Source organism: Myxocyprinus asiaticus, chromosome 19, assembly GCF_019703515.2.
Source record: "Myxocyprinus asiaticus isolate MX2 ecotype Aquarium Trade chromosome 19, UBuf_Myxa_2, whole genome shotgun sequence".
NCBI classification, from domain to species: Eukaryota; Metazoa; Chordata; class Actinopteri; order Cypriniformes; family Catostomidae; genus Myxocyprinus; species Myxocyprinus asiaticus.
The window spans coordinates 46164415-46181376 of NC_059362.1; the positions used below are offsets into that span (position 1 = coordinate 46164415).

General features: G+C 37.0%; 1 protein-coding gene across 2 annotated transcripts in view; it reads right to left on the minus strand.

Moving 5' to 3' along the window:
• Nucleotides 1–16962, minus strand: part of LOC127409598 (desmoplakin-like) — a 48931-nt gene that overhangs the window by 13823 nt on the left and 18146 nt on the right. For both annotated transcript variants that reach the window (XM_051644264.1, XM_051644261.1), the window contains exons 8-15: nt 11218–11322; nt 11039–11134; nt 8681–8806; nt 8438–8596; nt 7099–7253; nt 4206–4332; nt 2749–2935; nt 977–1152 (exon numbers count right to left, since the gene is read on the minus strand). In XM_051644264.1, coding sequence (XP_051500224.1) covers nt 977–1152; nt 2749–2935; nt 4206–4332; nt 7099–7253; nt 8438–8596; nt 8681–8806; nt 11039–11134; nt 11218–11322 — 1131 coding nt within the window. The remainder of the gene's footprint in view (nt 1–976; nt 1153–2748; nt 2936–4205; nt 4333–7098; nt 7254–8437; nt 8597–8680; nt 8807–11038; nt 11135–11217; nt 11323–16962) is intronic.

Consider the following 16962-nt stretch of genomic DNA (forward strand, 5'->3'; position numbering starts at 1 on the left):
CTCTCCACGATCCACGCACAATTTACCACACACCCCATTGAGAGCGAGAACCACTAATCGTGACCACGAGGAGGTTATCCCATGTGACTCTACCCTCCCTAGCAACCGTGCCAATTTGGTTGCTTAGGAGACCTGGCTGGAGTCACTCAGCACGCCCTGAATTCGAACTCGCACCTCCAGGGGTGATAGTCAGCATCAATACTCGCTGAGCTACTTTTTTTATTGATGGAACAGCACAGAAAACAGCTGAAAATAATTTGGAATAGTTTATCTATGATTTTCTGATCAGACTCTATGGTGTGAATATAGAAAAAGTTTGACCACTAATGCCACTTAAAAAAAAAAAAAATTCGCAAATATATAAAAGTTGATATTTTCAGGGGATGTAACCATTTTTCAGTCCGTAAATATGTAGGAAATTAAGAAGAAAATATTAAAGGTCAAATGTAATTTGCTAAATTTGTTCCTAGCTGTGACCTTTTCGTGTGACTTTAATGTAGCAAGCTGTGACAGTTAATACGCAATTTTTATTTCCGCCAAAACTGTTGTTGAAATACAGTTCAGAGTGTCATCTATTGTTATAGTATATTTTTACCCATATTTAATGAATATTAGTTATGGTTTATTCTGCTACACTGGGTCTCTGAGGGTTAATGTAATCTGGGTGGTATTTTCTTTTTGCTTATGTAGTTTTGTTGATGGTTTTTGAGGATGAGTTCATGTCACACAACCTGTCCATGTTGACATCTGTCTAATTTGACGAGCTTCTAAATTTGTGCCAAAATAATGTCGAGTTTGATTGGACACATGACCTTTGGAACGTATGAGAAGTGTTTTCTCCTTCCTTTTTTAAAAGCTGATAAATTAATTTTGCTATTCTGACTATGCACGACTACATGTTTTTCCCTGATGTTCACGACCCTATCCGAACAGACCTGTGATGAATCATGGCCATTTATATGTTTGTGATAAATACCTGTGTGTTGCTGATGTGGCGAGCACACTCGTCAGGTGCGTTCTCTCCTATGGGGATGTAGAGGAATGAAACGAGGGATGATTCGGCCCCGTCCAGTTTGAATCTGAGAGCGTGGAGCTCGTTCAACAATTTCACACTCACTGCGGCAGAATACTCTGATCCCTCTCCTTGCACAGCTACAACACACACAAAACATTCAAGAGCACTATTGTAAATAACATCTCTCTATAAAGACATAGTGTGTGTGTGTGTGTGTGTGTGTGTGTGTGTGTGTGTGTGTGTGTGTGTATCAGTGCAAACTTAAGTTATCATTTTTTTACTTTGGCATACGCAATGTTTATAAACAGCACAAAAATGACGCTGTTCAGATACAGACAGATGATGATAGCTACTTAAATGCATGTGTGAATGCTGTATGTTATGACTTGCAAACTTTTTGCACTTTTTGTAATATAAAACTATAATTTAAGTGGTTTTACATTTAGTGGCCTTCATATTTTACTTGAAATTTCTGAATGTTTTCTTGAATACTTCATAATACTGTTATATCCCTGAAAAATGTGCTTCATTTGCAGCTCTGTTATATTATTTTTATTTTTTGTATTGCTGGTAATTTGTGTCTTTGTGAAAATAAATAAATAAATAAATAAATTATAAAGTACATACAGTATAAATGTATACAGTATACATTCATTGTCAGTATTAGTTGCATTGAAATAATATTCATAATACTAATTAATATAATTTAAGTAATTTCAATATCTTTAAATATTTAGGTTAAATTTAATATTGATATTTAGCCCTTTAAGCTCAGAATAGCTCCCATGGCAAAACAATTTGTCAAAATATTAGTCTTGACCAACACAAAATAGGTATCGTTTGAAAGATTAGAAGCTCTACTTTCCAATGCATGTGACATTATGACCAAAACTGAACAAGTGCTTTGAAATTTGCAGACAAATCAGAAGTGTTACATTTTGATAATTTATGTAAAAAAAAATTGCACTGTACATATTATTGCAATCAGTAAAAACATCAAACTCATCAAACAGTCATGTGTCATATGTTGTTGGAAAGCTCTCAAAGAGTAGAATACAACCAGCCTATTTGTTTTACTCCCAGACAAAAATATAGTGAGTAATAGCTAATTATATGTCTTTGACAATTATGTTGTTGCTGCTTATACAGTATGCCACTTCATGAAAAATAAACAGAACATAAAATATCACATACCACTACTTAGGAGGCAATTATCTTTCAAATGAGTCCACACACAAGGTAATCAGATACATAGATCATTAGATAATCCACATGAAGCACAATGTTACATATGACCACCAGGAGATGGCGCCAAATACATGACACAGACTCAATGATGACTTAAATGGCACAGAATGAAACTCATTCTGTGAAATCTCATTACTAAAATCATGTCTGCATGCTATGCAAACCTTTAGTCATTGTTGTGTTTGCATGTGTAATTAGTTCTTATGTACAATTATTATGTTTTATTTGTTTGGAGATGTTTTTGGACACTATGATAAATTATTTTTGTTTACTCAGTTACAGGTGACATGACTTGGAACAAAACAAAAGCAGTTCTTCGGAGCCACCTAGTTGACTGTAGTTTAACTACTATACATTTTAAATACATAATGGCTCGATGAGCTACAATTTTAAAGTATCTTCTCCAACACTGGTGCTAATGTTGTTGGCAGCAGTGTGTTTTTATTGTGATTTATGTGTATCTGTATGTGTTGATATACACTGACTGTATGTGGGGAGCTGAAAGGCCAGTTTGCCGTAGTGTTTCTGTGCTCCGCTGTATTGAGTCTCAATAGTCTTCTTATCTTCTTCCCCGAACAGCTCTGAACCCTGAGCGTGCTTCTTAAACTCCTGGAAATGCATCTCCAAACTTTTGATGATACTCATAGATTCCTCTGGACCCATTTTGGCCAGCTACACACACACACACACACACACACACACACACACACACACACACACACAAACAAAGATAAATTAAAATGCATCTTGCTCGTTTTAGGACAATGAAACCAAAATACATTTATTTTTTAAGTTGCTTTTGATAAAGGTATCTGCTATCTGAATAAATGTAAATTTTTATGTGATTTCATGTAATGTTACAAATTTTAAAGAATGCAAAAAAAAAAGTAATTCAATTTGAAACGACTTAATTTATATAAAAGTATTTCTTGATAACTATTGTAGCTATTACACAGTATAATAACCTTCAGAAAATAGTCAAAGCATGATTATCGCAGCTGTACAATCTGATTAAATCACTTTAAGTTACAGATACACTTGTCATAAACTCCTTTCTTTCGGATGGAAAGCTCTCAAAGAGTAGAATACAACAAGCCTATTGTTTTACTCACAGACGAAAATATAGCGAGTAATAGCTAAGTATACAGTATATCTTTGACGTACGTTACATGTGACCATATGCCGTGTTTTCACTTATAACTTCACGAAAAAATAAACAACATAAACTATCACATATCGTTCCTTAGAAGAGGCAATTATCTTTAAAACGAGCCCACACACAAAGTAATGAGATGCATAGATCATTAGATAGTCCATACAAAGCACAATGTGCACACAGCATCTGGCTATCTGGCTACAAACACGTTAATTTTCCTGGATCAGAAGTCGTCATCTGAAATGCTGTAGCAACATGGAACGCTAAACCAATCAGTTTGGATTCAGATTGCTCCAACCAGTGGATAGTCCTCCATATTTGGACAGAGAGTCATGTGATCAATCACTGTAATTACATATGGCCACCAGGAGATGGCACCAGGTACACGACACAGACTCAGTGATGACTCAGATGGCACAGAATGAAACTCATTCTGTGAAATCTCATTACTAAAATCACGTCTGCATGCTATGCAAACCTTTAGTTATTGTTGTGTTTGCATGTGTAATTAGTTTATGTACAGTTATTATGTTTTGTTTGTTTGGAGAGGCTTTTGGACACTTGGTTCATAACTGCACTTTGAGAGACGTGTTCTGCAAAATTGTGCCACATCGAAACGTCAAACGATAGAATTATATGTATTGAACACAGACAAGCAGAATGATACATCCTGTTATAAAACTAAATATATGTTTTATTTTAAGTATACATCAAACAGAAAGGCCAAATAGTTCTTGAAGACAATGGAATTGTTTAAGGGTCCAATAAGATTTTGACGCTAGTTACCATAGCGATTGTGAGAGAATTGATGCGGTTGATGTCCAGCAGACAGTACTGCCATGAGATCATACTCTTTGTGTTGATGTACAGCTGATTCCACACTGTGAGAATGGCCTCATAATACTGAGAATTCCTGCCAGCAAACAAACAGTTCACATTCAGACACAACACATATACTGCTGTATGCTGAACACACATCTCAACAAGGATATACAGTGGAGTTCAAATGTCTGAAATCATACTGAAAGTTTGGGGCATTCCAAAAACGAAAATTCTCAAATGAAATTTTTCAGTTCAACATTGTACTCAAATTGTTATGCTGATGATATAATATACTGTATGCGTGTTTCTTGAACATGATGCACTTTTAACACTGTGGACTTCTAGAAAGAAAAGTCTGGTTAAAACAGTTTTCTCACTCTCACTAGTTGATTTAATTTGTCTACTAACAATGTTCAACAATGTATGTACATGCATCACAGGAGATTAATGTCATTTTTGTGTCATTTCCAGCACATCTCAAATTCTGTGTTGTGTTTAATAGAATTCTGTGCTGGAAATGACGCTGATGGAAATGACATTTTTAACCTTTTTCATAAAATTACCGAATCCTTCACTAAAAATTTTTTTTTTGTGGTTAAGTAAAAATAGCAGAAAAGAATAAGTACTTTTACACTGAATAAACTGAAGCATGAACTTGAAAAAAGCATGAAAGAAATAATAATAATAATAATTGAATAATTAATGAGCTTGCATGGATTGACTGTTTGCATGTTTATTTACACCATTTTTATTGTTAATTTTGTTGTTACGTTTGGTAACTTATTTTGTGAAGTCTTAAGTTAAAATTAATCGTTCATGATAAAAACGAATTATGTTTTGATTGTCACCGACATCATGTTTTGTGCACCATGTGTTCAGGTCTGCATGAGCAGTTCTGTATATTATTTCTATTGCCAGTAATACAAGGAGATGTTGTCTAATAGACTACATAGAATGCATTACGTTTCCCTGTGGGAGGCTTCCATATGTCATGTGGTACATGATTAAACGTGTGTTTACAAGGAAAATTCAAAACGTGACATGTTCTAATAAAATGTTCAACTAAATTCTACTAAGTACCATGAATACCATATTTGTATGTAAAAGTTACTTGCTAAAATGTTTACGTTATTTTACTCACTTTAATCAATATTATGTCACGAGTATTGACACTGACTACCACCCCTGGAGTCGTGAGTTAGAATCCAGGGTGTGCTGAGTGACTCCAGCCAGGTCTCCTAAGCAACCAAATTGGCCCGGTTGCTAGGGAGGGTAGAGTCACATGGGGTAACCTCCTCGTGGTCGTGATTAATGGTTCTCGCTCTCAATGGGGCGCGTGGTGAGTTGTGCGTGGAACGTGGAGAGTAGCATGAGCCTCCACATGCTGTGAGTCTCCTCGGTGTCATGCACAACGAGTCACGTGATAAGATGCGCAGATTGACGGTCTCAGAAGCGGAGGCAACTGAGACTTGTCCTCCACCACCCGGATTGAGGTGAGTAACCGCACCACCATGAGGACCTACTAAGTAGTGGGAATTGGGCATTCCAAATTGGGGAGAAAAAGGGATTAAAAAAAAATATATATATATATATATATATATATATATATATATATATATATATATATATATATATTATGCAATGAAGTTAAGTAGATTTTACTTAATTTCATACTATTCATATTTACTTAATAAATATTAATAACAATAAATCCTACTAGTCATTTGTCAAATGTATTGTTGAGGCTAATTTCATAGCTCATATTTTATATATCCTAAATACACAAAATTAAATACTATTTTCATATTTTTGCATAATTTGGGAAAGTTACAGTTTGACTGGAAATGACGCCCAATAAAAAGTGATATTTCCCTTGATTTTTCTTCATTTTGTCTCATATTTCATCTCTTCACGGACACTTTTGTCCACTTGGTTAACAAGGACACTAACTTTTGAAAAAACTTTATTAGGGGCAAAATTGTTTGTTGTGGTGAAAATGACGTCAAAACTGTGGCACAGTCGTCATTTCTGACAAATTTATTGAAATCACTTTTCACACAATTAAACATTGAAATGGTTTATGTTTAATTCACTCTTTGTTTAGATGATCATAATTTTAAACATGTAATAATTTGCATTTTTATAATGGATTTTCACTAAAGTCTGGGTCTGGGACAAGACTAAAACAGTGAAATCTAGACATAAAAGACATTTGAAATGTACCAAAAAATAAATGATGAAGGCCTGAAAAAGTTTCAAATTCAGTTTTAATGAGACCTTCATATAACAAAAATACAAATAAAATAGGTTTAAATAAAAATCAACCAAAAATCTTTCTTTTTTTGTCATTGTCACTGGTGATCTCAGATTTTTGGACCCTTTGTGTGTGTGTGTGTGTAATAGTAATGTTATTACTATATACTAAGTAATGTGTAATCACAACAATACATTAAGTCTTGAGTGAATATACTGTGTTTTTCTGTTTCTCTCTGGGTGCATGACTAAAACTCACACTACCTGCACCTGTAGGGACAGACTGGCCTTGTACCACTCTTATCTAACAAATAGGGGCAGGTTGGGGAGGTTGTAGCTGGAGGCGGCTGACCCCAGAGAGAAACCAATTATTAGTTGAGAGCGAGTCTGATATCAGGAATGCTGCATGATGAAATCCAGCTGCCTCCTAGGGCTCATATACCTAAGCCAGAGAATTTGGAGGCACATTGCTCACCACCAGTCGGAGTTAGAGTCTCCGTATGGTTTTGGGTCCACCTTGCAAGTGTGTTTATTAAATACTTATTAGAAAGGCACCTCAGTCTTTGAGTCGTTATTACAGAATTTCCACCACAGTATGTCTTACTTGTTGGCCAGGCTGATGGCGAGTGGATTTGGTGGTGGCACCAGCAGGCAGACTGATGGCACCTGCATGTCCATTCCTCCAGGTCCCGTCACCTTCCATGTGGTCCGTTCAGAGTTGTCCTTCAGAATCCCTTCATCTCCCTTACGGATCAACATCTACACACGGACAACACAAGACACACTATGATAAACAAATCGAGATAACAACACTCAATCCAAGCCAGGTGTTTCATATCCTGAGATTTTTTTGAGCAGAAATACTTTTTTCTAGATAATAATGTTGAGACTGTAGGGAAGGAGCAGAATATTCCAGTCTGGGAATGGATGTTTTTCACAAACATCGTTCCTCAAACACAAGCCGAACTTCTGTGTAAATCATTGGGAAAACCATTCATAGTTTTCAGGATATTATATGTGTAAGAATAGTTTTAAAAATAATTTACACACAAGGTCATCATGGTAAAACCATTACTGGGTCATTGTTGCATTGCATCGGATGCAACAATTAACTTTAGAATGGTTTTATGAACTATGAATTTGTTACTTTATTAGCTACTGAATTGTAAGAATGATACATTTAGTAGTGACTCTCGCTAATGCCCTGCAAAAAGCCATTTTTTACTGAGTATTTTTGTCCAGTTCCTTAGGTAAAAAGAACTAAACATCCTTTAAACAAGATACTACTGAGAAGCAGACTGGAATAAGATATTAAGTCTTCTTTTCACAGAAATCTAACATCATTTGTTGGGGTTTAACCTCGTGCGACCCCGCGGCCTCAATATTTTGGATTCGATATACGCAATGCAAAATTTAAATGAGTAAAAACCGACTGAATACAGTTCATAAGACTCTAGACTGTCATTTAAGGGTTAAACTTCTGGCACACCGAGTCATGTGACACAACAGCATGCCGTCAATTTCCGAGAAGCGCTCCTATGGACACAGCACCAACAAAAGTGCCTCTAGTAAGAAATCAAATCCAAAAAGGGAAATGGAAAATGCACACAGCAGTTACGCTCGGGTCTCAGGAGGTTAAAGAAAGAAAAAAAAAACATCTACAAACATTTTTTTTTCTTACCTAATGGACAAAATTGTGTTAGATTCCTCTATGAAAAAAGACAGTGGAAAATTTCCCATCAGAAGTTCATGTAGGAGGTCTAAAGCCTGTGGTGAATCATACTGTATGTGAAATATTCATGAAGCCACGAAGAATAAAAATATGAGGATCAAAATCACGGTTTGATGTTTCTGTGACAGGTGCAGTTTCGCTTATTTAAGTTCATATAGGTATGTATGTGTGTTTTGAGTTTTAAAAGTATGTATGTTTTTATGTGTGTCACCTCGTCTTGTCTGAAGTCACACAGCGCACGCACAAGCACATGTGATTGGCTGGTGATTTTCTCCTCTGGGTTTCTCGGCTTCAGTCTGATAATGTTCTTGGATTTCATCACCAGCTGTTGGACCATCTCCCTCTGCTGTGTCAAACGCTCACGCTCTCTCTGATAAACACACACACGTCACAGGCTTAAAACACCTGCATCCATCTCTCTGTTCATACTAATACTTGGGAATGAAGCTGTTACCTCCAGACCCTGTATAAGTTCTAGTAAGCTGTGCAGCGGTGTCGACTTATCGACGGAAAAGTTCTTGCGGATGTTGTCATGCTCTTTCTGGAGTTTGGCGTTCATGTCAGTCGTCTCCTTGAAGAACTACAGAAACAAATTAATAAAGTTAACATTAACGTAAACAAGCATAACCATGAATGTAATCGTATTGCAATGGACAATTACTAACATGTGACAGAAACGATCCATCATGAAAACACAATAATTGCGTGACTTTTTAGAGGACGTGTTTTCACGTATATAAACAGCTTGATGGAGTGCAATGGAACGTCTTCAGACTTGTTTTTAAAAGTTTCATTAGTTTCAGCTTGACACGGCATCAAAAAAAACAGAACTCGCAACTGGAACAAATGGAATTGTTCCATCTCAAAAATGGCAAACAGAACTTACGGAATTACCAAAAACACAAAACAAACAAACAAACAAAAACCCCAGCAAAAAAGCATAGACAGAATTTCTAAAACAATAAACATAAACGCAGATGTAACTCATTCCATCACAAAAAGAGCAAACAAAACTCACATAATCTAAAAAAATAAAAAAAATAAATAAAAAAAAAAACAGACAGAACTTAATACAAATTCCAAAAAATGCACAGAACCAGCTTAAAAAAACTGGACACAGAACTAATTTAATCTAAAAAAACAAACAAAAAAAGACAGCAGCTGTAACTCATTCCATCACAAAAAAAAGATAGAACTCGCATGATTAAAAAAACAAAAACTGAAAAAGTGTAGACAGAACTTAATAAAATGTCAGAAAATGCACAGAACTCACATAAAAAAGGTGCAGACAAAAATCGTGTAATAGCAGAAAAAAAACAGAACTTAATACATTTCAAAAAACACCTACAACTACCTTGAAAAAAGCACGTACAGAACTCACTCAATTCCAAAAATTAAAAAAAGGAGACATAACTCATTCCCATCACAAAAAGTGTAGACAGAACTCATATAATTCCAATAAATAAATAAATAAATAAATAAATAAAACCACAGAAGGAACTCGCTTCATCAAAAAAAAAGTGCAGACAGAACACGCACAATAATAAAAAAAAAAATAAAAAAAACACAAAAAAGCGTAAACTGAACTTTCAATTCCAAAACATGCTGATGGAACTCACTCCGGAATGTTTTTATTATAATTTTTTTATTTGTATTGTAATTTGTATAACAATACGTATAGTTCCAAATCAGCTTTACAAAGACCCACAGTTAGTAAGCCAAGGCCACAGTGGTAAAGAAAAGTGCCAAGCCTTACAATATTTTACGGATGTAAAAAAAAAAAAAAAGAAAAAAAAAGCACGGCGGAAAATTTGCAACCCATTTTGTCAAACTGATTAAACGTAGTCCAACACAGAATAACAACAAAAAAAAACGCTCCATTGCAAAAACTTGGCTGGTTTATCCATGTAATATTTGAGAGGCAAATTGACCAAATGCACAACCCTCACGTCCATAAAGGCCACGATATACTTCATACGAAATCGAAGAACGAACGGGTGTGACGTCATTTAGAAGAAAATCTGGCCAAAAATAATGTGTTTTTGCATTCGTTTCACTGGAACTTTTAGGACAATGTCTAACCGGTTGCTTAACGCCGTCTTACTGCCATTGGTCCACGTCATCGGTAGGTGTGACCTGGAGCTCCACCTATCTTGAGGCCGACGGCTCATTTTGTTTACATTGTTCAGTCAGTCAAGATCAGTCAACATGAACACACCGGCGTGCAGTTATTAGCAAGCCGGTGCAAATTTACCTACATCTGTACGATTTTCCGAGAACATGTCCTGCGAATTTTAATTAGTCTACAAAAGAAATCAAATACTCTCAAATGCCCAAAGATATGCCTCTCTTATCATCATTCTTTTGTCTTTATTCTGCACATTAACACTCTTTTATTCACCCATCTTTGCAGTAGTATCAGTGTCATCATAAATGACAATAACAGAGTGTAATCGGTGCATATTATGGCCTCGTATAGCATGTTAGCGCATTAGCTTCATGAATTCAGAATGTAAACAAGACAAATTAAACATTATCAACTGCATATATATTACTTTAAATCATCATCAAATGGTTAAAACAGCTTCTTTTACTCATAGAATGAGGCATAAAGTCAATGATAACACGTTTTAATGTCACAGTAGTTAAGGTTTTACTGAGCATCCTCATATTTAAATGTGCATATTTAAAAAGTGGTGTGGCGGTGTTGCTGGTCTGTTTAGAACTTCTTTTACCCCTGAACAAAGAACGAAGAATGAAGAAGAACTTCTCCGGAAGCATATCGGGCCTTTAGTGTATGTGTGTGTGTTACCTGGCTGTATTGTGCATTTCCCTTCAGATGGACATTAATGCATTTGGTGATCTGTAGTAGCCAGCTCCACTGTGTCTGTAGCGTCTCCATATAAGCCTTTGAAAAACACACATCAGTTCTCAGAGTCAGTAACAACAGACAGTGTAAACACAACACAAGTGGATCAGAAACACATTTACCTGGATCTTATCAGATGCAGGGTGTTTGTTCTTTAGCAGAGTGTCCACCTTCCCTTTAAGAACATTCAGATCAATTTCCTTCAGCTCCAGTTCACTCATCAGTTTCTAAAAGAGAAATAAACACACTCTTAATTCAGTTTAAGTTTCTCTTTATTTATGCTACATTCACTGCAATGGAATCATATTATTATTAGAGGTCGACCGATAGTGGATTTTGCTGATACCGATAACTAAAGAGGTGGAACTGGCCGTTAACCGATTAATCAGACAATAATTTTGAAGTCAGTTTATAGAGAGGGCAAAATTAATTATTATTGACAGGCATGTTTCAACATAGTCACACTTTTCTTTGCATGCCCTCATTTCAATTAAAAACACTTAATTATCTAATCAAAATAACAAAATATGCACTGAAGTGAGGATAAAAATATGGATGAACATTGCACAGGCAACAGAGGAACATGGAGGAATAATAATAATAATAAAATAAAAAACTATTATCATAGATTTTTGCCGATAACCACTACTATCGGCACTGATTAATCGGTAAAACCGATATATCGGTCTACCTCTGATTCTTATCACTGTAAACACAAAATTATTTTTTGTGGTTAACCCTTTAAGCTCTGACGGGCCCATGAGAAAAAAAAATATAGTCAAAATATTAACAACTACAGTCTTGACGAACACAAAATAGGTATGTTTGTGTTACATCCCTAGAGCTGTGTTTTGTCAGTTGTGTTTTTCTCCCTATGTTTTTCTCTGTTTCTTTGCTGTCACATCTCTCAGGACCTTTTATTGGACACTCTCCCTATCAATCATCATCTGCCATACTTGTGTCATTTCTTCTGTGCACCAATCAAGAAGCGCTCCTAGCGTATAAAGACCCGGGTTAGTGAGGAACGAGGAAGATGTCCTTACATTTTACATTTACATTAATGCATTTGGCAGATGCTTTTATCCAAAGCGACTTACAGTGCCCTTATTACAGGGACAATACCCCTGGAGCAACCTGGAGTTAAGTGCCTTGCAATGGTGGTGGCTGTGGGGATCAAACCTGCAGCCTTCTGATTACCAGTTATGGGCTTTAGTCCACTACGCCACCACCAATGTCCTTACACTCATTATTCGGCTAGTGTGTGCTAGAAAGTCAACATTCATTGTTGTTTTTGTCTTGACTAGTTCTTTGAGCTAAACTTCGATTGTTTACTTTTTGGTGTGTTTTTGTTTTCTTTACTTTGTAAAACATTACTTGTTGTTGAGTTGCTGGACGTTCATTTTTGTTACTCCTTTCAACTGTTCATCCAAACTGGCCTACTTCAAAACTTTCCCAGACCAGAGCGGAGTGGACAGGGAAGTACGTCACATGACCTACATATTGCAACACGTAGTAGTTTGTTTGTATAGACACATCAGGTAAGGAGCGAGTGCTACTCTTGTATGTTTTGTTCTGAGTAGCTAGTGTAGTTTAGATAGAGCGCCACGGGCGCTGAAGACAATTTTCTTTTCTGTGTTGTTTTCATTGCTAGATAGGTTAGGGGGTTGTGGGAGACTGAAGTTAGTTGGTGTTTTTGTTTGTTTTTTTCTCTGATTTGGCACCGCTTATGTCCCTCCTCTCTGTGTTCTGCAGACTGTCTTGTTTTGTATATATTGCATATAGCCACTCTGGGTTTTCACTACATCAAAATGACTAAATATTGTGCATACATTTATGTCACTTTTTGTAATAAACATCACTTGTAATTTTCACACTGTATCAGCCTCTGTCTTATTCAATCCAGCACACTCCCAGTTAGAGTTCCTGTGTCCCACATTATTTTTATGTCCGTCCCTCCATACCCCTAGCAGGCTGAGAAGGAAATTGGGAACTTGTACCCTGGTCAAAGCTACGAACCTGCAAATGTAAAAAAAAAAAAAGACTTTTTGGGATGTTAAATTTAGCTGAAATCTGTTGGAAGGACGCAAAGGTGCCCTCAATATATAAATCATACGTTTGCAGTCTAAAGTGGCAACTAAACTGGTTCCAAATTTTGAGAGTCGACTTAACTAAAGTGTTTTTGCAGTATTCTGAGCTGTTTGGACCACCGGGGGTATAAACCAAAGCAGCCAATGAAGATGGCCTACAGGAAGACGCTTCCAGCCTCAACCAAGCTAGGTCAGTATGCAGACTATCTGCACGTAACCAATATAAAAGAGTGCGGACATTAGCCGCCTAAAATTTGGTAGGGCCATGCCCCCCAACTTCTTTGGTCTCTGCAGGTACACTTTGCGAATTCTTGGATTCTTTTTATTCCAGATAAATCCTGAGATAATCCTGTCAAGTTTTTGAAAAAAGGATTTTAGGATAAAGGTCAGAAGATATTGAAATAAGAAGGAAAATTTGGGCAGAATATTCATTTTAACTGAATTAATTTGACCAGCTAGAGATAAAGGGAGTAATGACCATCTCTTAAAGTCCTGCTGTACTCAAGTGAGGAGAGGGGTAAAATTATACTTGAAAAGATTCTTAAATTTGGCAGTGACTTGAACACCCATGTACATGAAAGTGTCCCAAACTATTCTGAATGGTATTGTGTGAGGGTATTTGCGAGCTGCAGCATTTAAAGGGAAGAGTTCACTCTTATTAAGATTCAGCTTGAAGCCCGAGATAAGACCAAATGAGTTAAGAACAGAAAGCACAGTAGGTATTGATTTTTCAGGCCTGGAGACATAGAGAAGTAAGTCCATCCGCGTAAAGCGATACTCTCTGCTCATTGCCGTATCTGGTGGTCATACCAGTGATATGAGGGTTAGATCGGAGCACAATAGCGAGGGCTCAATGGCGACGGCGAAGAGCAAAGGGGACATCAGGCAACCCTGTCTCGTGCCCCTAAAAAGAGGGAAATATTTCGAGTGGTTGTTATTTGTTCTGACAGACACAAGTGGGGAAATGTACAATAAGTTGACCCAAGCAATGAATCTCTCGCCAAAGCCGAATTTCTCCAGCGTACGGAAGAGTTATCCCCACTCCACTCCATCGAAAGCCTTCCAGCGAGATTACAAATTAGTGATCCTTTGAGTTTGAGGGGTTATACATAACATTAAATAAGCATCTAACATTTGAAAAAGCATGTCTGTTCTTAAAAAAGCCTGTCTGGTCAGGGGAAATTATAGATGGCAGGACCATTTCTAGATGCATAGCCAGTAGCTTAGCTAATATTTTGTAGTCCATGTTAAGTAATGAAATTGGGCGGTAGGAGCCGCAGGAAATCTTTGTGGGGGGTCTTTGTTCTTTTTTAGTATTAATGAGGCCTGAGAAAAGGATTGCAGGAGAGATGTGGTGTCCAATGAACAGGTGAACATGTTGATCAGGAGGGGGGCTATATTAACCATGAACTTCTTGTAAAACTCAACAGGAAACCCGTCTGGTCCAGAACATTTGGAACACTGCATTGCCCCCGCTGCTTGGGAAATCTCCTCAATTGTTATGGGCTCCTCTAATTGGAGCTTGGAAGGTGTATCAATGGTGGGGACAGCAAGACTGCTAAAAAATGAGTCAAGGATTGAAGGATCAGTTAACTGTTTGGAAGTGTAGAGAGTGGCATTGAAGCCCCTAAATTGATTATTAATTAGCAAATAATTTACTTGCCTTATCCCCATACTCGTAATGTGTATATCGTGATTTAAGTGGCATGTCCTCAACTTGAGCAGTTGACAAATTATCAAATTCCACCTGTGGAAGAGGCAATCCTTGTATACCATCAGGGAAGGTAAAATTGCATATATATATTGTCTAGCTGTGATATCTGAATCAACAGCTCGGACAGTCTCTTTTTCCTCTGTTTCCTATCAAAACTAGTATATGACATAACTTGTCCCCTAATGTAGGCCTTAAAGGTCTCCCAGAGAAGAGATGGTGAGACACCAGGTGTCTCATTTGTGGCACTAAAGAAATCAATCTGAGCAGTCAGGAATGAGACAAATTTGTCATCAGACAGCAAGCGTGGATTGAAACGCAGGTGTGCAGGACTCAGGCCCTCCTTCTACTGCGAAGTCTAAGGTCAGAGGATCATGATCCGGTATGACAATGGAGTTGTGTGAACATGAGTGAACAGAGGGTATGAGTCTGTTGTCTAAAAAAAGTAATCAATGCGGGTGTAAGTATGATGAACAGGGGAGAAATATGAATACTTTCTATCTGTGGGGTTGAAAAAATGCCAGGAGTCTGTAACAGAGAATTCCTGAAAAAAATGCGAAAAAAGGTATCGTCGTCCCAGTTTGGCACATATATGCTGGCAAAAATGAACTTAGTGTTATAGATGCTGAGATGACATTGGAGGGAACAAAAGGTACAGATTTGTGTATTAGAATAGCAGCGCCTCTAGCCATACTTTGATAAGCCGAATGGTATAGTTGGCCAACCCAACTCTTCCGCAACCAATAGTGATCTGAGACCTTCAAGTGAGTCTCCTGCAAGAACGCAATCTGAGCAACCATATGCTGGAGATGTTGGAGCACTCTACCGCTCTTAATTGGTTGGTTTAATCCTTTAGAGTTCCAACTATAAAACCTAAGTATATTCCCAGCTGGATGCCCTTTAAGGTTAGGTTGTTGAGTCATCTTTTGAAAAGAATAAAAGTGTGTGTAGCCCTAAACACTTACTTAATTTACAAATTTAAAACCATGACTTGCACTGCACATAAATAACTAATATTGGCATTATATTCATGATGTAAGCCAGAGGGGAACTGGCCCCACAGTGAGTCTGGTTTCTCCCAAGGTTATTTTTCTCCATTAATCAACATCTTATGGAGTTTTGTGTTCCTTGCCACAGTCACCTTCAGCTTGCTCACTGGGGGTCTAAATACAATTATTATTTAATTATTTTATTTCTATACATATTTTTACAATCATATTTAATCAAAGTACACAATGATGACTCTAAGACATTATAGATATTACAGTTTCATTTTTTGTTTTTGTTAATGCATGATTTCCTGTAAAGCTGCTTTAAAACAATGTGTGTTGTGAAGAGCGCTATACAAATAAAAATGACTTGACTAGACTAAAATCACAGTTTACTAGTATTAACAAAATAAATAGGAGACGCAGAGCCATTAACTTAAGCAGCATGACCATTTGTGCCCTACAGTGTCTTTCGTAGAAACCAAGTGCAATAAAAATAAAAAAAGGAAAATTCAATACATATTAATAATAATAAATAAACCTTCACCTCAAGCATACATAAGAGGTGCTAGACAGGATATCATCAAAAAAGCTGAACAAATCCTTTCTGAAAATTATGTTGAAAAGGTTCATTTAACATAGGTTTAGGGATATTATAAAAAAAAAAACTGAATACATTCTATCTGAAGATAGTGTTGGGAGGGTTCATTTAACATAGGTTTACCAACATTGACTCTCCAAGGATATGCTGATTGCAGGTGAAATGTCAACACCGTCAATCCTGTCACTTTGGGTCGGAGGAACGGCCCTCCTCAGGTCCCTGTTAATAAAGTCAACTGTAGCAGCAGGGTCGGTGAACTTGCGGAGAACTCCGTTAGGTAGAGTGATCCTCAGCTCATCCGGGTAGAAGAGTCCAAACCTGATGCCCGTGCAGGAATGCAGAAGGTGCTTGGCATTTCCAAACTTAAACGTTTTTTGGCCATGGATGGGGGAATGTCAGGAAAGATGAACAGTCTCTTGCCTTGGTATAGAAGAGGGGCAGCTCCCCCCGCCCGGCGCAGGATCTGTTCTTTGTTCTCG